General features: G+C 39.4%; 1 protein-coding gene across 3 annotated transcripts in view; it reads left to right on the top strand.

The window, feature by feature from the left end:
- Positions 1 to 16,509, top strand: part of PLA2G4F (phospholipase A2 group IVF) — a 29,772-nt gene extending 13,263 nt beyond the window's left edge. For 2 of the 3 annotated variants that reach the window (XM_010414057.4, XM_020583907.2), the window contains 14 exons: positions 11 to 77; positions 366 to 535; positions 2,368 to 2,481; positions 2,991 to 3,028; positions 3,959 to 4,094; positions 4,802 to 4,938; positions 5,916 to 6,138; positions 6,689 to 6,803; positions 7,990 to 8,127; positions 8,593 to 8,700; positions 9,593 to 9,787; positions 10,122 to 10,288; positions 11,340 to 11,526; positions 12,747 to 16,509. In XM_010414057.4, the coding sequence (XP_010412359.4) occupies positions 11 to 77; positions 366 to 535; positions 2,368 to 2,481; positions 2,991 to 3,028; positions 3,959 to 4,094; positions 4,802 to 4,938; positions 5,916 to 6,138; positions 6,689 to 6,803; positions 7,990 to 8,127; positions 8,593 to 8,700; positions 9,593 to 9,787; positions 10,122 to 10,288; positions 11,340 to 11,526; positions 12,747 to 12,976 (2,025 nt within the window). In that variant the 3' untranslated portion in view covers positions 12,977 to 16,509. Of the gene's footprint in view, positions 1 to 10; positions 78 to 365; positions 536 to 2,367; positions 2,482 to 2,990; positions 3,029 to 3,958; positions 4,095 to 4,801; positions 4,939 to 5,915; positions 6,139 to 6,688; positions 6,804 to 7,989; positions 8,128 to 8,592; positions 8,701 to 9,592; positions 9,788 to 10,111; positions 10,289 to 11,339; positions 11,527 to 12,746 lie in introns of those variants that run through there. The other variant, XM_019285441.3, reaches the window with a different exon arrangement.
- Positions 16,510 to 23,678: the final 7,169 nt, after the last annotated feature.

Below are 23,678 nucleotides of genomic sequence, written 5' to 3' on the forward strand. Positions count from 1 at the left end.
TTTTTCACAGGTTCATCCTTGCTTGACACTGCAAGGCACTGTCAACAAAGAGGAAAACACAAAAGAGAAACAGCAAGGTAGGGCTGCTTGGAGAGTTTAAGTCAGCACTACTCTTCAACATGTTTGTTCCTTGAGAGAGAGGGGAGACTTGATTATCTGTCTATACAGTGCATTTTAACTTACTGACTGCAATATTGACTTTTAAAGTAATTTTGCTTTTACTTTTCAATAATTAATAATATTAGGTATTTTCTACTGGGTACCACACAATAAAGTTTTTGCTTGTGTTTTCATAGTCTCAGCTACACTTAATAAGTATGTGATTTTCAAAAAATGGCTCCTAAACATCTTTTTGTAATGTGCAGGATGCTGTGAGGTCAAGGTGTCTGTCCCAGGGGCATATCAAAAGCAGTTGTCTATTCCTTGGACACCAGACAATGAGAAGGATTATGGAACCTCCTTTGTCTTTCATGTGGATAAAGAAATGTGTCCAGAACTGCAAGTGGAGCTGGAGCAAACCCTATCTGTCCTACAGGTAAGCATCCATGCTGATTCCACAAAGTTTACAGAGAGATAAGTTTTTCTCTCTCATTGTTTTTTACACGCTACTATTTTTCGTTTGTTTGTTTTAAAAATGTCAGACTGTGCATTGGATCTTTGACATTGTGTAAGGAGGTGAAATTACCTTAAGAGTATGCCCTCCCCAAAATTTTAACACCTGTTCAAACTCAGGGATTAAAAAAATCTGACTCTGCACATGCTTGCTACATGAAGACAACTTTCATCTTTTTAGACACTCTAGAGGAAGTCTTTTCTATTAGAAACTTGTAGATCAGTTGCCACTTGCAGAGGTTTATTTAGCTTTGTCTGTTTCTTAGCAGTTTCTCCAGGTACCCGTGTAGTGACTGAATATTCATTCTCCAAAAATGAGAGCAAGGAAACTCTTTATTCTATGACATTTTTTATCCCCACAACAGTTGGGTAACATGATTGCACATGGTGATCTTGACTACTCTAGAGGGAACTGTGGAGAAGAGGACACAAAGAAGGATATGGAAGAATAGCTTTGCCAGGGGGTTCATTAGGCAGCAAAATGCTCTGCCCCTCATTTCACTGTTCATGTCGATCCAGTGATTTCAGTTGCTCCTCATACAATCTTCTTCACTGAGAGTCTTTTCTTCCTTTGTGAAATTCCTGAAGCTTAATCTGAGTACTGTTTGACAGAAGCTTTGAATTTTTAGGCAGCAAAAGAGAGAGACCTGGACTTGAGTGGTGAAAAACTCAGAGCCAGGCAAGCAAAAACACTGTAGAAGTCAACCATGGGGATTGCCCCATGTGGTGAACCTCAGCCAAACCACCCTGGTAACTAGGAGAACATACTCCTTCAACAGGTGGCATAGAGCACAGAAGTCTTCAGTCTGACCTTTTCTCTCTTATCAGATGTAGGAGAGTGCCAAGAACGTGGTAATGTTGCTTGCCCTGCACCTAAATGCATGTTATGCAAGTTAGGAGGAGGAGAGTGAGCTTAGAGGGACATTGGACTCAGGACAGCAGTTATTGGTCTGAAGACACCGGTGGGTAGTTCGTGGTTTGACTTCAGTTTGTGGTGTGAGAAGGGTGACAGCCCATTTTTTCTCTAAGGTGCAGTGTCCTCCCGAGGACTGAGCCCTGTGTTTTGTATGGGGGCTCCACCACATCTGGAGGCTCTGTAGGCTTGAGTGTGACCCTCTGATAGGAGGGGTTTTCAGTATGCCTCTTTACATTTAGGAGTCTGCACACAGCTCTATATTAAGAGATCTTGCCACTTGCTACATGACAGAAAACTCAGATATTTCCTGGCAAACTTTAATTTGCTCTGCTTTTGAAGATTTTTTAAAATTACATGCTACCACATGTCCCTGAGGAGATATCTTATTTCCTATTTTGTGGTGTTTTTTATGTATGTCTAATAATGTTGCCTTTTTTGGTATCTTTCCCAAATCTTGCTTTGAAGACGGAACACAAGTTTGTTTGTGAGTTTTCTGATGCTTGCCAGAACACAACTATTTGTGGGGGAAATTTTGTACTTGAAGGTTTTTTGGTTGTGACAGACAGGTATATTAAAAAAACCCAATAACAACAAACAAATAAAACCCCCCTAAAACTAAACCAACCCAAACAACAAAAACAACAAAGAAACTGTTTGAATGGAAGAAATACCCCTGCAAAGACCTGTCAAGCAGAAAGCAGGATGCCCTTGAAAAGCCTTGGACTTTTCATAAAGATTTAGCTATAGTGATATTAAGAATTGCTTGCTGTTTTGACACATGGAAGTCATAACTTTCACTTTTTTCTGTGAATCTCAAATAAGATTTTGTTTTTTGTTAGGATGGCATGAACCCTGATATTGAAAAGCATACTACGGTTCTGGGACTGGGGACTGTACCAGTTAATTCCCTTCCTATTGGAGAAAAAGTTGATAGAATCGTTCCTTTGGGAGAGGTAATGTCAATATTTTGCTCTTGCTTTAACATGCATGAGATAACCTTTTCCTCCATTGCCTTTAGGTGTCTGGAAAGTTAGGCAACATGTGATTCTCAGGAGTGCTGTTTTCTTGGATGTGTAGAATGAAGTAATGAGATTACCCAGTGAAATTCTTCCAAATATGTTTTCATGGTTGGGTCTTGCAAAACAAAGTATAAAGTTCATCACTTGCCAAAGCAAAAAGCCTTTTCAGGGTGTGAAAGAAAAATATCAGAGGAGGGAAAAAGCAGGACACTTATAGAAGAAATAATTTTCACACTGCTCTCTGAGTATATTTTTGCTTTCTGCGGAGACCAGTAAAAATGTCTGAAATAGGTGCAAGGGAAAGGTGTTCCAGAGATGTAGTTTTGTGGGTGAGGTGCTGTTCTGGATAGTAAATGGTGACTCTGTTGATGTCATAACCTCCATTTTGTAGTTCCACCTGTGTAATTGCTATCAATTGCAAGATGTGTTCTCTCTTTTCACAGGGAAAAAGTTTGGATATGAGTTTGAAAATTGAAGAGAGGTGAGTGGGAACCCCAAAGTCCTTTGAAAATCAGGGAAGGCCTTTATTCTCATAGTAAAGGAACTGAGTGACTCTCCTTGCTGTTCTGGGAAGGTCTGTTCACTCCATTGATCTCTTGGGATAGATTAAAGAAAAATATCTTTGATTATTTTTCTTCTGAAGGCTGTGACTCTTCACTCTGCAGATACTGTCTAATGGACTGGTGTCAATCCTGCTGAGATCTGTACAAATTTTGTGTTCCTAATACTTAAATGTAAAATAGCTGTTGGTGTAAATATTAAGTAGTTTTGTCAGGCACAGATATTTCCCAGAATATGTGCAGTGGTGTACTGACAGATAGGAAAGGACATCTCTGTGTGTGAAGAGCTTGAACTACAAAATAGATAAAGGGTGCAAGAAAGGAGTAAAAAGGAAAAATTACGGAAAACCAAGCAGTTGGCTTGTAAGTTGATAGGGTCATTTGGTATCCAGTCATCAACTGAAGATCCTACTCCTGTTTTGCAAACTCGTAAGAAGTTAATTGGTATTCAGTTGCTGCCTTCTGCCTCTTGAGTTCAGAAACTTCTGTTTTAAAATGCTCTGCCCCTCATTTCACTGTTCATGTCGATCCAGTGATTTCAGTTGCTCCTCATACAATCTTCTTCACTGAGAGTCTTTTCTTCCTTTGTGAAATTCCTGAAGCTTAATCTGAGTACTGTTTGACAGAAGCTTTGAATTTAAACATTAAAGGAGAAATACAATATGGAGAATTTTAATTTTTAATTCCAAAAGCTGTTGTACAAAATAACTGGTGTATACACTAAAATTTCACCTGAGAGTTTGATCCAATTCAGATCAGCACCTAGACTGTGTGTTCATAAAAATTGCTTTTCCATGCTGATTACAAATCCTCCAAAATTTCAAGGTGTTTTTTCTTAACTTCTATTTCAGCACTTGGGATCTTGATATACGTCTGGGTTTTGATCTCTGTAAGGAGGAGAGAGAATTTTTGGACAAAAGGAAGAAAGTAGTTTCTGAGGCACTGAGGAAGACTCTTGGCTTAAAAGAATCCCCTCCAAAAGATGAGGTATTGGGCACAGTGCTGTGGTGAGATTGGTAACATCCTTTACGCTTGGCTGATAATTAGGCAGTGCAGGAATCCTTGCCTGTAACCAACAGAAAACATGGTTTTCATTCAGTATAATGTGAGATACATCCCTGGTACATTTCAGTTCTGGAATCTCAAATGTTGTTATATTTCTTAAATTTTGAGGGGGATATGTGTGTTGTGGAACACAAAATGTTAAGATTTCAGAACGTATGTACTTTACTTGAACTCTTGTATCTTGGGCTTGGAATTGTGATGGGAAAGTCTGTTTCAGAATGTTTAAAATGAAACCCACACCACAGGAATAGATTCTTAATTGCTTATTTGAGGATACTTGTATCTCCATAACCTGATATCTTGCTTGGTGGTATTTGGCTGCTGTTTTAAGAATAATTGCCTCTTATATGTGTATTGTATGAAAGTAAATGTGTGATAATATACATAACAATTTCAGTAAGCCACTGTCCCTAAGATGACCCCTCTATGCTTTATAGTAAGCAATATATTTCAATTACAAAATAGAGAAGGAAGTTCAGCTTGAAATCAAGCCTGAAATTGAAATGTAAACAAAAGTAGAGATTTTTATCTCGATTTTTTTATTCAAATGAGGCTGAAATTGGATTTGTTCTGTAATTTATTGGCAATCAGAAATCTGTGGTTGTGACTCCTGAGTTTGGTGTCTGCAGGTTCCCGTCATAGCGGTACTGGGGTCTGGAGGTGGGATGAGAGCACTGACATCGTTCTATGGCAGCCTAGCTGGGCTGCAGCAGCTGGGCCTTCTGGATGCTGCTATATACCTGTGTGGGATTTCTGGCTCTACTTGGTAAGCTACATGCAGTGTTGATTCAGAAACTTAGAGGTGATCCTGAGCAGTCTAAGAGATTCGTGTCCAACCCATACAGCTACTGGCTAAATTTATGAATCTGCTGCTTGTGCAAGTCTGACAATTGAATATTAGCACGTATTACACGAATGAAACTTCTGTGTATTACTTCAGAGCACTAAAAGAGCCTTCCTCATTCTCCTACTCTTGCTGAGAAGATAACTGAGGTGGTGCAAGTCACTGGAAGCATGTCCATGCAGGCCTCTATGGCCTCACCTTCCAAAATGGTGTAAGTGGCTGAAGAGAGGCATAGCACTGTCTTGCCCTTTGGTGGACTGGAGCAATGTGCTGAAATATTAGATGTGGCTAGAATGTTTCAGCTGCTCGGTTCTTGGAGTTTGTGATGAAGTCATCCCTTGTTTTTGTGAAACAATTTCATAGAGGAGTTGTGCAACCTGACAGTGTAATCCTTCCTTCCAGAGCTTTGTTTGTTAAATTAACCCCTCTGTGCCTAATTCTTCCACCCCTTTTGATTCAGAGACCCTTCCAAAGAAATGTAGGCATCTGTTTGTATGGATAGTCAATGGTCCAAACTAGCTTCTCCTTCAATCAGACCTGTGTTCTGATGAAGGCTATGACCTCTACTGCTGCATGCTGCACCCTTGCCATCAGCCAGCCTATCATGGTTGTTATGTTCTGGAGTTAACATATGTTTATGAACTGGTTCATGGGTGCTACCATAGCTGGCATGGCTTCCTGGAACATCCTTGGAAGGGAGGTTAGCAATCAGGATGAAGATGTCCTGTAGGTGTCAGGGTTTTCAGCACATTTTAGAGTTCAGAGATCCTTTATTTATGAATTCTTTACTCTTCTTTTAGCTAGACTTCTCAAGTGCTGCAGCAGTAATTATAACTAGCTAAAATTATTGTTTACGCAAGGGTCTTTATTACTGATGACACTAATAAAAGCATTTTCAGGTGTTTATCGACATTGTATCAAGACCCTGACTGGTCACAGAAAGACCTTCAAGATGCAATCAGAAGAGCTCAGAGTACTGTGTCCAGCAGCAAAGCAGGGGCATTTTCCCCAGAACGACTGAAATACTATTTTAAGGAGCTGAATGCAATGGAGATCAGTGGACGGAAGGTTTCCTTTACAGATTTGTGGGGCCTTATTGTGGAATATTTCCTACAACAGAAGGTAAAAGAGTTCATGTTTCAATGTTTACTGCTGCTTCTCTTTCAAGTGGGAATCTACCCACACAGGTGTTTAGAGTCAAGAAACCAAATACTCTCCACCTTTGCAAGCTGTTTTGGTACAAGCAGTGCTGTGGAATAAACATAGTATCTTCTTCAGTAAAGAATTTTTAATTCATGTGGATCAGTGTTACAGAAAAATGCAGAGTTTATTTGGAAAGATTCTTATTAAATTAATAGCTTTTGTACTGGGCAAGTTAAACCTGACAGAATGATGTTGGTTTTGCAGAATGAAGTTACTGTGCAGTATTTTCTATGTAATTAAGATTGGAAATTAGAGGGGTAACTAGTTTCTTAATAACATTAGACATTCTAAATATGCATCTGCAGAAATATTTTGGACAAATCTAAGCATATGCCTGGACAGTGGAGGGGAAAAGGGACTTTGAATTAGTAGTGTTGTTAATCAGAAATGCTAAGCAACAGCTCCCAATTGTCAAAGTATGGGTACAGAGCTTACTTAAGTGTGCTCCTCCTTCTTTGCTTGTGTCCAGGAAGATCCATCAAAGCTGTCTGATCAGCAGGAAGCAGTGAAATGGGCTCAGAACCCTTATCCTATCTATGCAGCTGTCAATGTGAGACCTAATATGAGCGGTGGTGACTTTGCAGGTATGGACATGGAAATTTGTCTTTGTTTGCTAAAGTCCATAAATTTCTTTCATCTATCCAGTTCCTTGGGTAGTGAGCAGATGATAACAGGAGATACAGCTCAAGCAGCAGTTGGTACTGCAAGAGGCAGTAGGATACTGATTGGCAGAGTATTATCATTCTGATAGCAAATGTCTTCACTGTGGCTAAAATGGAGAAATGAGATTCAGAACTGTTGGCCACTCCATGTTTTTCTAGAAACTGCCTGAAATTTTCAGGAGCTGAGAAGATTCCTGTATTACATGTGTCTCTGTCTGAATCAAGGAATTAGAGTCCTTGGTGGTAAGGAAACCACTTTCTTCTCTAGTCTCAGACATAATATTTGTGTAGGATTTGTGTAAAGTGATAGATTGGCCACCTTGTAGTATGCATCATCAAAATTTTATGTTTTAGTGGCCTGAGTTCTTACTGTAAAAATATGAAGACCAGTCCTTCATTGAAACTTTAAACATGATGCAACAAGCGGGGATAGATGAGTGAGACAGGAACACAAATGCTTGTGTCCATCTGTGTACCAGTATGGGATTTGTTTGTTTGTTTTATTCTGGAGGAGTGTGTGTGTATGGCAGTGAATTCAATTTGATCCAACCTGCCAGAGTTCAAGAAGCATTTGGATAATGCTAGCAGACACATGCTGTGTTTTGTCAGGTTGATCTGTGTAGGCCCAGGAGTTGGACTGGATGACCCTTCTTTTTCAGCTCTCTGTGGAAATCTTTCAAGCATGAGGGGACACTTTGATAAGCAGACAATGAAGTCTGACACAGTGGGTCAATGGAGTTTTCAAGTCAGTACTGTAGGAGTTTCTGGGAGATGGTAGGTAGTGCAAAGAAAAGCTGAGAAAAATAATGTAGCTTCCACTTTGGATGGAAAAGGGAGCCATCAAAATGGTTTAAAGTAAAAGTAAAATAGGCAGGTTATTTCTGTAGTAACAAAGTCAAGATGGAGCAAGATGGATTAAAGCCTTCATGAGAGTTTTTGTTAATCGTATGTACATAGAGGCTAGAGAAGAGGGGCAGGGAAATCCATAGTGATTGTGAAAAGTGGAGGGAGAGTTGCTTCTGTCTCCCTTGTGCGAACAGATATCAGGTAAATATTTTCACTCATGTTTTCTCTGAGATGAGTAAATATCCTGTTGGCTTGTTCTTAGAATGGTGTGAGTTCACTCCCTATGAAGTTGGATTCCGCAAATATGGAGCTTTTGTTCGAACAGAGGATTTTGACAGTGAGTTCTTCATGGGACGGCTTGTCCAGAAACATCCAGAGCCCAGGATTTGTTTTCTACAAGGTATGATCTTATGGTAATGATTAAATTATCATTTAAGGAGATGGAAAGGAACTTTGCTGCTTTGGGGACTTATGAACGCAAGTCCATGTCTTTTTTCCCTTCCAAAAGAACTCGAAGAAGTGAAATATGTCAAATCTTTCTCCAGAGCTTTAGGTGTTGGTTCATAGTGTTACAGTCTGATGTCCCGAGTCTGCAAGATGACTCTATTATAGCTGCCTGTCTGCTGTCGGTCTTCCTGTTCTCTTGCTGTATTTTCTATGCTTTTCTCTTGGAAAAATTTCTGCATTATATTGTAACATCATAATTTGTCATGTGATTAATGCCAAGATTTTAACTCAAACTGTTAGAATAGTAGTGATCAAATGGCAGCCCTCTCCCATGGAAAATGGCAGCTGAATTATAGGCCTTTTGGTTACACCATGAAAAATACTTTGAGTGTTAAATTCTTCCACATTTCCCCTGCAGGAATGTGGGGCAGTGCCTTTGCTGCAAGCTTGGATGATATCTGCCTGAAGGTGGTTGGTATAGGACTGAGCTTTCTAGATTCTTTCAAAGATGTTATCAAAGTTGTAGGTAAGAACATCCATGAAAATAGTTGGATTTTTCAAAAGATTGCTGATTTTGTAATGATCACAAATAATATGATGCAAAAATGTGCTGTATGTAGTTTTCAAGATTAGCACAAAGGGTGGATTGGGACACGTCTCTTTTACTGTGTGTTATTCCCTTTGATCACACTTATAGTGAAGAAAGAAACTATGTTTCTTTAGTACACTTGTCTTCCTTCTTTTAAAAAGAATTTGTATCTGACTTCGTCTATAAATTTGGGCTGTTCTGGGAGCTGTCTTAAACACATTGAAGTGCAGGCATCGTAATCCTGAGGAGGAATAGAAGCTGGATTGCTAAGCAGGAGGTGGAAAAAGAGGCTTTCAGTTTCCCCTTGCTTTTTGTAATATTGGATAAGATGGTTGTATGTTTATGAATTGATCTCCATTTGTTCGTTGCAGTGAAAAGGAAGAGATTAGAGGCTGAGACTTGTTCATGTGCGTAGTTACGGCCTTACTGTAAATAGTGGAAGAAGAGATTTTTTTTCCCCTCTGCCTTTCCAGCCCTCGTTCCCCCACCACACCCCACCCTTTTTGGTTTTGTGTAATATAAACGCTATTGTGTGTGGTTGACTGATGTCTTATGTGACAGAAGTGGTTGTCACTTGGTAGCAAGTGTTTCTTTGTGTGGGTTTGAAATTAATATGGGCAATGCTTCATGAGTAATGCTCTTCCTGTTAAATAGGGCTGCTAAATCTCCCAGCTATGGAATATGCAGCTCATTTAAATTTCATTACAGTACCCTTATTAGAGGACAAATTCAGCCTTAGGACAACTGTCTAAATATTGTAGAAAGATCTGATTGAAATGTTGGAGATGGCATTTTGTGTATGTTCTGCATCCTTGTGTGACTTCTGCAGATGACTGCCGAAGATTGCATTTCCGAGACCCAGCACGACTGAAGACTCGCTTGGTTATACCTGGGGGCCCCTTGCTACAAATTTTTCAGGATTTCTTCAAGTCCCGGGTCACATGTGGAGAGACCTTCAACTTCATGAAGGGATTGTATCTTCATAAAGATTATGTTAACATCAAGAAATTCGTGACTTGGAGAGGTAAATGAGTCTATACGTATCTGACTATCACAAAATATTAACACACTATGTAATATCCCAATGTCATGGAACATAAGGGAGCTTGACTTAGTTCTGCTGAAGCCAGGGAATATATCCCTTCCTACACCATAGCAAAGAACTTAGATGCACTGTATTTGTTCTGTCATTTAAGGCAAGATCATCATCAGGCTTTCCAGGTCTGTCTCAGATGAAGGGGCATGTTGGAGTGTCTTTTTTCTTCTTATACCACTAATAGGAGCTTTGTTTATTTCTTCTACAAAGACATGTGTAATGAATCAATATAGTTACTTGTGTACCTTGGAGTGTCTTACAGGTACTCACCTGGATGCATTTCCCAACCAGCTGACTCCCATGGAAGAGAGCTTGTATTTAGTGGATGGTGGCTTTTCTATCAACTCTCCCTTTCCTTTGGTACTTCAGCCAGAGAGGGATGTGGATGTTATCTTGTCATTCAATTTTTCTTGGGAAGCTCCATTTGAGGTGAGAGATGTAGCTCAGCATTATGACTGAACATAAAAGCACAGAATCATGTTCACAATGGCAGCAGATCAGTTGAAGTTGAATACAGACACTAATGGACAAATGAATGAAAATAAATCCTTGTCTTTCATGGAATCACAGAATGGTTTGGGTTGGAAAGGACATAAGGACCATCTCATTCCAACTCTCCTGCCATGGGCAGGGACGCCTTCCACTGGACCAGTTTGCTTAAAGCCCTTTCCACCCTGGCCTTGAACACTTCCAGGGATGGGGAGTCCACAACTTCTCTGGGCAACCTGTTCCAGTGCCTCACCACCTCACAGTGAAGAATTTCTTCCTAATATCTAAACTAAACCTACCCTCCTTCAGCTTAAGCATATTTCCCCCTTGTCCTATCACTACATGCCCTTGTGAAAAGTCACTCTCCAGCTCTTGTAAGCCTCTCTTAGTACTGGAAGGCATTGTAAGGTCTCCTTTCTGCCTTCTCTTCTCCAGGCTGAACGGCCCCACCTCTCTTGGCCTGTCTTCCTATGAAAAGACATTTCAAATGTTACTTTGCTATGCTTTTTCCTGTGAAGGTCATGAGAAAATAGAAAGTTGACAACTGTAAGAAGATTCAAGAATTTTCAGAAGCCTAAACAGATTGCTAAATAAAATAAGAGGATTTGTTTGGCCCATAAGATCATTGTTACATTGTTACTGATATATACTTCTAAAGAAAGAGTGTCTATTGGTGATTTTCTTCATGCAAACAAGTTATATTCTGTATATACAAGTGTTCATTTTTAAGTGCAAAAATGTCAAGGTGAGTAGGTTTAGAGTAGGAAAGGATAAAAAATTTCAGCTGCAGTCTGTTGATGTTTGTTGCAGTTCTGCTCTTCATTCTTCTTTATTACCACCCAGAGAAATTGTTTCTGCTGATTCGAAGCTGAGTTTCTGTCTTTTTTTTCTTTTTTTTTTTGAAAGTCTCTTTCCCTTTGAGGATTGTAGTTAGATGATCTTAGAAGTGTTGCTGGTGTTCTACTGCAATTATCTTTTTTCCTGATAAAAGGTTTTAGAGCTGACTCAGAAATACTGTGAGGAGCAGGAAATTCCTTTTCCGAAAATCAAATTTAGTGAGGAAGATGAAAAGGAGCCAAAAGAGTGTTACATGTTTGTGGATGATGATAATCCAAGGGCTCCTATTGTACTGCATTTCCCACTGGTGAATGACACCTTCCAGAAGTACAAAGCTCCAGGTAAGAAGGCTGCATTTTAAAGCATTCTTCTAACAATTGTGTGTGCTGATGGAAAATTCAGTGAGGTCCTCTTTTCATTCTTCTTAATATTACTCTGTAATTATTAAGTTTTTATTTACATTTAAGGCAGAATCAGTTTCCACTAGTTTTCTGAAGCACAGGATGAGAGAAGAGGCTCACAAACCTGGCCCCTCCTCCCCACCCCCTGCTATCCAAAGTCTGGAAGAATCAGAATTAGTCTAAATTTTGGTTCTTTCTGAACCTTTCTGCCCTGATACCTGATTCTGTTACTTCTGATTACTCTGAATATATGGGAAAAGACTATTAATCAAATAAGAAGATAATTTGTTTTTTGAATATGAATAAGCCACTAAGCAGTGACGTGTTGGGGACCAATATGTGTCAGATCATGTAACTCAGTGTTAAGTGGCCTGTGCCCTTGTAGTATGAGATAACTGATAAATGATCATTCATTTAATGTGATTAAAATAGACTTTAAGACCCCCCTCAGTCTATCAAGCAACAGGGAGACCTTTAAGAAGACACAGGCAAAAATCAATGTCCTTTTTCTTCCGTGTGGGGAGGAAACAGCATCCTGAGCAAAACCTTTGTAATAGGTAGAAAAGGACATGCAGGACTGGTGGAGGGGGATGTGAGGCATGCTGTTAATGTTATCTGTGTTAATACTGTAGTGATTGCCTGGCCCTGGCTGCATTTCCTCATTGACAATAAAGTGTTTCAGTGAGCTAGGCTTGAATGTGACTCAAGACTGCTATTTCTATAGCAGCAACAAGCAAAAGTGTTTGTAGTAAACTACTTCAATGTTGATCTTTCGAGACTGGTATTTAAGTGGCAGGGTGCTGCTAAGATCAGTTGAACTCAAGGTGTGACTTTATTTCAGTGTAGAATAGCACTTCCAAGAAGAATTGAGCTTTATATTTCCTATTTTGAGCATAATAATTGCAGATGAACTAAACAATTTATCACAACGAAAATGTATTTTAGTACTGTATTTTGGTGGAAATGGAAAGGGTGATAATATCTTGACTTCAGCCTGAAAATATTTTGGAAGGAGCTGAAATATCTGAGGAGGAGCTTTGGAGGAAAAGTTAAGTTTCAACAGAATTATCTGTGATATCCTCCTAGCAGAATTCAACTAAAATCATTCTACCACAGCAGAAGGTTTTTGTGATTTTTTTTTTCTTTCTTTCTTGCTGCAGGAGTTGAACGTGAGTCAGAAGAAGAGAAATCCTTTGGTGACTTCATCATTGAGTCAAAAGATTCCCCTTACCATACACTAAATTTCACCTTTAAGCCTTATGATTTCAGCAGATTAGTGGAAGTGAATCGCTACAACATTCTGAACAACAAGGACACTCTCCTCAAAACCCTAAACTTGGCTCTGCAAAGGAGGAAGTTGAAGAAAGTCATCAATAAGACAAATGCATGAGCAGTTTCTAGGGTTGAGGATCCAGAGAGGCAGCAGTGTACAAAAGCTGTGAGATTCAAGACAGAACACTGAAAGTGAGTAGCTGGAAACTGTCCTCTTGGAGAGGGAGTAGCACACCTGCTGACACTGAAAACTCCTTCCAGCTTATGTGCTCTGATGAAAACTCAAGGGTTGTACAGTACTACATGGATGTTGCTTCCTCATGTGGGGAAGAGTGAGGAATTACCTAGCTCAGTATCTCAAGTGACAGTGGCTGATTCCAGATGATTTGGGAGGTCTATTCAAACTGCTCAAGCATCTGGAGAATAATCTTCCAGACTTTACTGAGTGATGCACTTCTTTTTGTCGGAGGTCTGTTGGTGTTCAAGGAAACAGATTCCTTCTGTACTTTTGTCTCTTGCTTTTGAACCTCACGAACCTTTATGATTCACATAATCTTATACAGAACTCCACAGATAAAAATTACACACTGAGAGAGAAAATGTCTCCTTTTGCTTTCAAGTTGCTACTGGCTGATGCCCATATACTTTCAGGACTGAACAGTCATTACCTGCTTTCCATTTTGCCATTCACGGTTTCAGTTTCCTTCCTACCCTTCTCAAGGATTTTAGTGGCTTTTAGTCTCCCAGAAATTCAATACTGAGTAGCTTATTTTGGTAAACAATTTGGTTTTGAATCAATAAATAAATAAAAATAAATGGTTTTTATATTTGACAATAGAAACACATTGTGGGATTTTGTTACATCTTCCTACAGTTTGATCATCATGAGATGATGAAAATGCCATAAGTTGCATCTTCGTCTTTCTGTGTAAGAGGAAGGAAGGCTCCTTTGGAGGGTTTGAGTTAGATATTTTTTCCTTACACTTCAGCTTGTAATTCACCCAGACCTTTGCTGAAGGAATTTTTGTGTCTATGTAATTTAGAAACGTCAACAGTCAAGGTAGACACACCTTATGAATGTGAATTAATAAAGTAATGTCAGATGCTGCTGTGCTGTGGGATGGGATTCACCTTACCTTGCATAAAGCCCACAGGAAAGTACTGAATTATGCAGTTGGAAAATATGTAATGCAGAACAGTGGCAAGCAAGCACTGTTACTTTTATGGCTTTTACATCGAGCTGAATGTACCGATTCTGTATTTAAAACTGAGGACAGGAGGCTTGCCTTATGAAATGATGTAAGGGCTTATAGACTGGTATGATTCTTTATACATTTTTTTATGTGTTCCTCTTTTAATAAATATTAGTTTTGCTCACATGCTCTTCACAGTTTTTCCTAAGTACACTTGTCAGAGGCAACTATGTTGATAGCTTGTGGGTGAAAATCAGGGGCTGAGCCAAGAAAGAAAACCTCATTATTTACTGTTTACTACAGACCACCCAATCAAGGGGAGGATGAGCAAGATAATACCAGTTACTTCCTAAAGAATCTTAAAAATGTGGAAAACCCATTTAAACTGATGAAAGTGACAAAGTTTTCAAGGTCAAGAACTGTGGTTTTTGCAATCTTAGTTAAGAGTTGGGAGTTGTGCTGGTAAATTCAATTGACTCACACTGGAATCACAATCACCTTGCTTTAACTGTCCCTACAGTAGAATAATTTTTAAAAGAGTTTATAAAAACCTTTGGGTTTTAAGGTGGACTGAGTGAATTAACCAGGTACTTCAGCCTCTGATCTAATCAACTGTGATTGCCCTAGAAAAAGAGCACACTGCCTGCATCTGCAAGACCAAGTACTCACATCAACAGGTATTACAGATAAAGTAGTCTTCCTTTTGTGGGGTTGCTAGATTGTCAGGGATAAAGCTCATTTTGCATTCACAATCATGTGGATTTCTTTTCCTCCACAGATGATGACCATGTTCTAAGTGAGTGATAACCTTCTCTAGCTGAAGCTTCTTTTCAGCTAAGTGCTTAGCAACTAAGATCTTGTAAAAGTTCACTTGCTGTTGATGCTGTTGTATAAGGAAACAATTCTTAAATTTTTTAAAGAAAATACTTCGGAAGATTTTTATAATAATTTCTGTTTTGGATTTTTGAATCCTGAAGTAGTGAAGGAACAACATAAAATGGCTAACAGGATATCATACTCTCATAAAAAAACAGGGACTTCATATGAAAAGATCAGCTTTTTTGTCTGCCCTTGCAGTGTCAAAGGCAAACTGCTGTGTGGCAGCAAATCTTCTGACAGCATCTCTAGTCACTTCCCTAACACAGTAAGACTGTTATATCTGCAGTGATTCCAAGAGGAATGAAACTTAAAATTCAAGCACCATAATGCTGTGAAGGTAAAAGGTGTCCTTCTTTGTTAGGTTGCTCAGGACAGCAGCAGATAAACAGGAAATCCAGGGCAAAGGAGGGAGCAGAATCTTGTGATGGGGTAGCAGAGAGGGCAAACCCCTGGTGCCCTGCTGTTTAGTGTGTTTAAGCCAGCTCTGTGGAACAGAAGTCTTTGTAAAGGTCTCAGTGTCCTAGAAAAAGCATTCCCTGGGAAAATGCAGGAGCACAGAACAAAAGGTTGCAGTGTTTGCTTAAGGGTGCTGTACTTTGGAATAGGATGGTTGAAGAAATTTTTCCATTTCTCCAATAAATCTGTTCATAGCCAAGCAATGCTGTTACGTAAAACTTTACTTCTTTACAGTTCTGTGCAAAATCTTCAGAGTTTATTTCTAGGTATGGCTTATCTGGAGCCACACCTAGAAATCTTAAACTGGGACTGAAGTATTGCTTTCAATGTGGCAAATATTACACCAGGCTAGACTTTTAATCACACGTTTGTGTTCAGTTGCTGGTTGAGGCACTTTAATCAACAAAGAAGAACAAATACAGGAAGCAAAGTTTAATCAGAAATGTTTAAAGCAATGTTTAATGGTATTGATATGACTTGGATTTGAAAAAGGTAAGGAGATCTAGAGGTGATGGAGGTTGAAACATTTCCAGTGGAAAAAGGGAAATACTAATACTGTCAAACAAAGTTCTGAGATGGTTTTGTATATAACAGTTTTATGTTGACTGGTCACCCATGTTTGAGGAAAATTAACTCATAGCAGATGTATGGGTGAAGGAGTATGTATGAGAAAGGGAAAACCTGCCATTTGAGAGGACACTGGATGACCGTAGGTTAATTTACTTGTCATGGCAACAGTTGAGACTGGACCTGGCTGTTCTACATGAAAGCAACCTAGAGAAGGGAGATAAAGCTAGAAGGCCAGTGGTGATGTGAGAACAAGTATGTTAGGGAATAAACTGAGGCTGAACTTGAAAAGAATGTTTCAGAGTTTTGTGAAATCTATGGAAAACTTGGCAATGGGTAAGCTAACTTACTGGTGGACATCTAAAGTAGAAGCTGATGAACTGATAGAATAAATGATTTATGCAAAGGTATGTCAATGTAATTAAGAAGTGTTCTTTTGTTTCACATCTCTGTGATCAGGGCTCAACAAACCTGCTGATACCTCCTTAGGCTCCGTACAAGCAAAGGGAGCCTGTATTGTTTTCCCCTTAGAATAAAATCTACTGCAGGAGCTGGAGTACAGTCTGTGCACTGGCACACATACTTGGGTGCTTTTTCATACTTGTCACATGTTTCAAATCCTCTAAAGGTAGTAGTGCCTTCTTACGTGACACTGCAATGACTCTCCATCTCGTCCTCAACAAGGCATCACTTGCTGCATTTATAACCTTAAAATATCATAAGACAAGACCTTGAGCTAGAGTAGACTGCTGCATTTAGCAGGCTTGCTATGAAATGGTATTTGGTACTAACTTATTTCCTGCAAATGTATCCGACAGAAAGACTTTTCAATTTCAGGGCAAAATACATCGGTTAGAATTGGGTTTATTAATATGGGAAACATATGGGAACATGTTCTGTTAAAAATTAAAAGATTTGTAAATTATTATTATTACTATGTAAATAATATACATTATATAGATAAGACATGAATTATTAATTATATGTAACCCCATCTTTCTTTTTGTAGTTTTGTGGGTTTGTAATCATGCCGATGTTTTTGACTATTGCACTTTTTTATCCATGCTTGCAGATAAGCTCAACAGTGCATCCAGGTGGTGGATTTTGTGATTGTGGTTGTTGTTTTTTGTTTGTTTTCTGAACTGGTTATTGCCTTGCTGATCATCACAGTTAAGTCAGCTAAGAGTTGTATAATGTCACACAAACCAGAAATTGTGTTGAGAATTCCACAGCAACTATGATTCATGCCTTATGTGCTTTCAACCAAGGGTGTTGATGGAAATATCAGGCTGAGTTTACCTTAGGGGTAAACACAAAGAACTGCAAAGGTTGATTAGCTAGGTGTGGTTAAAAAATGCTGCTCAGAAAATTATGGTCAAAAATTCAAATTATTTTCTCTTAAAAAAGAAAATCTCACAATATCATAGGTAATTAAATTTTACATGAGGCCTTCAGCTATAAAACAAAAAACCAAATCATTACATAACCCCAATGGGGGAAAAATATCTTTATAAAAGGCTAATTATGGTTGCTGGTCCCTGCCCAATTTGACCGTCACAAGCATTTCCTTCTGCTTTGTAACAAGTAGAAATTAAAGTGGGTTTTTGCAGTACTGCTGTGAAGTTAACCAGGCTCTGTACCTTTGCAATATGGTCTTTTCCATCTCCAGTGCTAAAGGTTCTTATTGAAAAGCAGCTGTACACCTCCAAATCTAAACTGTAGTGTAACCACTGTACAGCTGTAGCAGTGTTGTGCCCTAGTCAGAATTAGTAGACTCATTGCAGGCACATCCATGACTTAAATGTAGGGTGTGGGGATATTTTTCCTTTAGCATTCCACCACAGTGCTAGTCACCAATGTGGTAGAGCAATGGAGGTTCCATGCTGTTAAGATTATTTCCCAGCTCACTGGGGTTTTTTTTTTTGCTGTTTTGTTTTGTTTTTTTAAGGATGTGTTTGTGGTTTTTGTTCTTGTTTTTGCTCTTTTGTTTTTTGTGTGTGTGTTTGTTTTTTTCCTGTTAGACAATTGTGGCAGTTGAAAAGCAGAGCTGGAACTGAGAAGCTTGGAAGAGATCAGAGTACATGGGACTGTATTTTTCAAGTGCTTTGTGAACGCTTTGCTTGCGAAAGCTAGCCCCTCTTTGTAATGGGGTGTGCTGGAAAATGGCATCTGGACAGCTGCCTTCACTAGTCCATTGTGAAACATGGCAAGTTTAAGCAAGTTTTATCTGCAAATTTCACCTTGGGCTTTTCTGTGGAACCATTCCTGGAATCTGCATAATGATGCATATGATGCTTTAAGGATTATATTACACCAGAGGTTGATTTATAATGTGTCAACAGTATTAAAGCAATATGTCAGGAAGAAATGAGGGTGAAAAAAGTCAGAAAAACATGTATTCTGGTTGAACCCAAGCCATTCTATGGTTTTATGGTACTTGGGGTTACATGTGGAGATTGTTGTAGAGTTCACAGTATGCATCAGGAAATGGAAGTCAGCTGCATTCAATTTGCAGCTATTTCAAGTTTTCTTTCCTTTTGCTGTTTTCTATCTGAGTCTCATAGGGTATTTATTATTTGGTCAGGCATTGAAGGCAAAATCCCCTATGTCTCTTAACTGTCAGAGAATCAGGTACTGGCTGCTAATTGAAATGTAACTATTATAGAGACATAATTGTGTCAGTATTCCAAGAAGGCATATTTTGTTAACTCTGTTTTCTTTAGGAAAACAGGTAGGATTATTTGGAAGAATAAATTTCCAAGAAATGGTAATGTTTTTTTCTCTTCTTTTTTCATGGCCTTTTTTTTAAGGCATCAAGACTTAGGAGATCTTATTCCCTATGTATGTGTATCATACTCTAATATTTTTTTAACCTGTGGCTAATAACAACAGAATTTGACTTATTTATCAAAGAAATATCCTTAGAGGTCTGTATAAAAAGATAGCTGGATAGACAATTGAGGTTTTTATTAGTGCCCCTCTCACTCATAGTGACACACACCCAAGGAGATCACTACGGTCTTTGCACCGTTCTGAAATACTGGTAAATCCACTGATTATCAAATTTTTTTTCAACCCAATGAAATCGCTTCATTAATTATTTAAGTAATTCCGTAGGATCTCTGAGGCCCACAGAAATCCTTGTGTTTCTGAGTGCTCTTTCTCTTCCTACAGTCAGCCCTCAGGGGGCAGTGGCACTCTGTCATGGAGAGTTCTGCACCTGGGTACCTGCACCTGAGCTTCATGCTCGACACCACCCTGGAGGCGCCGCTTTCTGTTTGGAGGTCTGATGCGCCTGCTTGTCCACAGCATCTGGTCCAGATGCTCCTCCTCTGTAGTCTCCTTCAGTTCTGTAAAGCTGGGGTATTTGGTGATCAAAGAGATAGAGGTTTGCCTCTCCCAAGAATTATTTAAGAGAAAAGTAAAATTAATGAGATGTTACAGTGTGAGTTCATTAAGGAAACTCCGGTTGATCTGGGGCTGAAGCATGGTAATCCTTTAGCAAATGAAGAAAACACGCTTCTGTAATTGGAAAGATTCTTTACATAGAAAAGGTAAAATGTCATTTTCTGTTATGATCCCAGAGAAACTTATGAACATACTAAACACTAATTATTGCTTAGTGGAATCATGGGAAAAACTCTGTGGTATTTTGGAAATTCTCCACAGCTTTTGTTTTTTTGCAAGGTGGAATTGTAGAACTACTGGAGTTTATCTGAAAGTCTGAATTTTTTCTTAAGTCCCACTTTTATGGGACTTATTCCACTGTGGTAGAATTTAAATTGGTCAAAGCCTCTTTTTTACTTTAAGGAGATATTCTAGGGTGCAGTAGAGGGATAGTAATGGAGATAGATCAGTTCATGGAGTTCATGGCTCCTTGCACCTGGAGGACTGACATCTCTCCACTTCCTTGCACAAAGAAGATAAGTACAACCCAATGTTTCCTTCTCCCTTTGGTAGGTGCAGAGCAAAGTTCTGCAGGTGTGGGCAGAAGGAGTGGTCCTTCTCACTGGCAGCTGTTTTTTCTCTGAGGAAACGAATATGATGCACTGTAAGGATTACTTTGACAAGCTACTTCTTGTAAGTACAATAACCCAGACTAACAGACCAGGTACTCCAGGCTTTTTGCATGGCTTTTGAATGGAAGAAATATGCCAATAACTGAAATTAGTACTGTAAGACTTGAATCTTCCTGAGTGATGTATTTTCTTCATTTTGACCTAAAGCAGAAGGTCTAAATGTTCCAAGTCCTAATTCCCTCTGTTTGAGACCATGACCAACCACAGATCATGTGGTCCAACTGTTAGCATAATGCATCCAAATCCAGCACTAAACCATGTCCCTAAGCACCATGGCTATGTGTCTTAAATACCGCCAGGGATGGTGGCTCAACCACTTCCCTGGCAGCCTGTTCTGGTGCTTGACAACTCTTTCAGTGAAAATTTTTCCTAGAATCCAATCTAAACCTGCCCTGGAACAACTTGCAGCCATTTCCTCTTGCTCTGTTGTGTGTTACTTGGGAGAAGAGTCCGACCCCCACCTTGCTACAACCTCCTCTTAGGCAGTTGTAGAGAGCAAAAAGGTCCCCCCTGAGCCTCCTGTTCTCCACGCTAAACAATCCCAGCTCCCTCAGCTGCTCTTCATCTGACTTGTGCTCCAGACCCTTCAGTACCTCTGTTGTCTTTCTCTAGACCTACTCCAGCACCTCAATGTCCTTTTTTTAGTGAGGGGCCCAAAACTCAAGGTTTGGTCTCACCAGAACCAAGTACAAGGAGGCAATCACTGCCCTGGTCCTGCTGGCCCCACTGTTTCTGATACAGGCCCGGAAGCCTTTGGCTTTCTTGGCCACCAGGGCGTACAACCAGTCATGCATATGTAAGAGTCCAGATAAAGTGTGTGAAGAGTTAGAGCATTGTTAATGGGCATTTTTAGACACTCTGTAGACATACTAGCTGCCTTCCTTTGCTGCACTGTATACAAGTGCTTTCCAAAAAAAACTGGACAAAAGAATAATGCTTCTAATTGTAAATATCTGTCAGAGTGGTGTAGGATAATAATCATAGTCACTGGAGAGAGCTGGGCCCTTCCAAAGGGCAGTTCATCCCTTAGGTGCTATCAGAGAACCTTTCAGCCTGTTTCTTTTCATGAACTAGGGATGGTGACTCAGCTGCAATTACAAACTCATACTCAATACTTACCTCTGTCTTCCCATGTCTTTGTAGGAAAACCCCACAGCTGTAATTAAAAAAGAGTAGTAACAGTGAGTGCCTATAAAAAAAAAGCACTGGAGATGTCTTGAGGTCTTTTGCTTCAGGACCATGATAAATTGCATGGCCTGGAGGCTGTTAACCCATGCACACAATCACATGCTTGACTGGTGGTGTAGGTCCAACTCTAGAGCTTCTAACGTGATAAAGAGGTGATATCTTCTGGTCTGAGCTGAAGGTCAAAGTGGATTCTGGGTGCTGTGACTTGACATTCCTTCAGTGATGCTTGGGGTCACCCCAGTAGCAACGATTGAGAGGAAGGTGCTGTTGAGTAATTCAGTCCTTGGGAGTTGTCTCCTCAGCAGTAACACAAAGCAGCTCGTTCGTTTGCTGTTGTTGTCACTCGTGTCAACTGGCCTCAGATTGTGTTGATGTACTTACGGAATAACCTGAGAAAATTGATGTAATTGCTTTGTAAATGAGGCCTACATTTGCAATGTGAATGTGAATATTTTTAATAGCCATACTGAATCAGGTATTAGAACAAAACTAACAGGATATGAGTACAATTGTGCAACTGTTGTACAGCAGACAATATTAAGTCAAACAGTTTATTTGTTATCGTCTCACTAGAAAGATGTTTCCTGTGGAATTTTCTGTATTATCAAAGCAGGAAATGTTGTTTAATGCCTCTGTTCTTCATTTTACCCAAACACTTTATACTGAAGAATGCATGAAGATTTAATTTCTTAAGGATTTAATTTGATGTCACTTCTGCTTTTGTCAGAATCTAGGTCAAAAAGGATTACTATTAAGGTGTGGGATGGCTTATTTGGGTCATGTAAATGAAGTTTGATATTTAGAGATGGTGCCCAACAGCTTTGCTTTGGCAGGTTATGAAGAACAGAGCACAAGTATTTCTATAAATGAAGTTGGACCTTGTGACTCCACTGGTGCATCAGAGCTCAGATCAAGAGGTCTCTTTGTCACAGCACCTTTCTCTCAGAAGTTACCAGACTTGTGAGGCTTGGGAGCCAGACTCCAAAGGCTTTTCCCCCTTTGCTTTATATTAGATATTAAATATTTGATGTCAAATTACTGTAGAAAGCCTGTGAGAATTTGGAGAAATGATTATCAGTTTCCATTTTCTGTGAGAGGAAAGTGATTCTGAGCCTGTGTCAAAAGCCATCTGGGATCTTGGCGGCAAATGGGCATCTCCAGCTCTTGCAGCCGTCTCTCAAGAGGATGCAGAGCCTGTGCTGGTCCTGCTGCAAGCTTCTGCTCCTCTGCCATCCCAGGCACCCTGCTGCAAGTTATGTGGCCCAGCCCAAGGACCTGTGTGACTCCAGACCCCCTATCACCACACAGCCAGTACTGCTGCGGGCTGCTGTTGTTATGAGGGCATTGGTGAAATACCACCTTGTCTTCCTGTGGCTTCCTGACTGTGACTCACCTGCGCCATGGTTTGTGATACACATTATCAAGTCATTTACTATTATTGCTGGGCTACATCTGCTTTTGGGTAAGAGAGTTCTTTAGTTGGATTCTTTTTTTCTAAATATATGCAGAGTAAGCAGGGGCAGTGTAGTGACACAGCAGCTTCAGCAGTTAATATTGCTTAATTTGATCTATGAAATCCACAGAAGGCCCAAGTGTGGACATTGTGGAAAGGGTGCATGTTAAGTGGGGAGCGTGGCATGTTATCTAACTGGATGGCTGACTTTTGTCCCTAAAGAGCTGAGGAGAATCCACTGTCGTTTAACTGAGACATAAAATGACTTCAGAGCCTCAGCTGAGTGATGTAATGGCTATTGTGTTCAGTCTCTTGTAACCCTGTGAGCTGAATCTCTTGTTTTAAATTAGAGCGTTACTTCAAAAACGTTATTACATGAACAAAGTGAAATAGTTCTCTATTGTAATAACTGTTCCACAATAGAACAAAACAGCCCAACAAAAACCCTTTTTTTGCATAAGTGGTGGTACAACCTAAAGCAGAAACATTCATGTATTGAATGCTTGAGTCTATGAAAGGCAAGACTAATTATAATAATAATTTGAAACTTTATCTAAGGCAGTTCTCATCTAAGGCAGCTCATCTCTACAGGACAGTTTGAATACTCAAATACTTTCATTAGAAATGCTTGAAAAATCAGATTTTTATTTTTTCCTAAGAAGTCCTGCTTTTAAAAAGGGTTTTCAGTCTGACTTAGAAATTTGAGAATTCTAAAAAGTAAAGTTTTTTTAAAACTTATTTCAACTGCAACTTCTTAGTATTGCATAACACCTATTTTTAGTGATTTTAATAATATTTATTGCAATAGCTGGCTTCTGTGCTATTTTTGTATTTTAGTAATAGTACTAGGTCCTTTTGTTTTTATGTGTTGAGTGCTGTTACAGAAAAATAATGGGGAATTATTATAAAATTAAAAGGAAATCAGACTTGACGATTTTAACAGGGATCTTTAAAGACTGAAAAAACCTGTAGGTAGCTATTTTTCTTAAAGCTTCTGAGATTCTA

Source organism: Corvus cornix, chromosome 5, assembly GCF_000738735.6.
Source record: "Corvus cornix cornix isolate S_Up_H32 chromosome 5, ASM73873v5, whole genome shotgun sequence".
In the NCBI taxonomy this organism is placed as follows: Eukaryota; Metazoa; Chordata; class Aves; order Passeriformes; family Corvidae; genus Corvus; species Corvus cornix.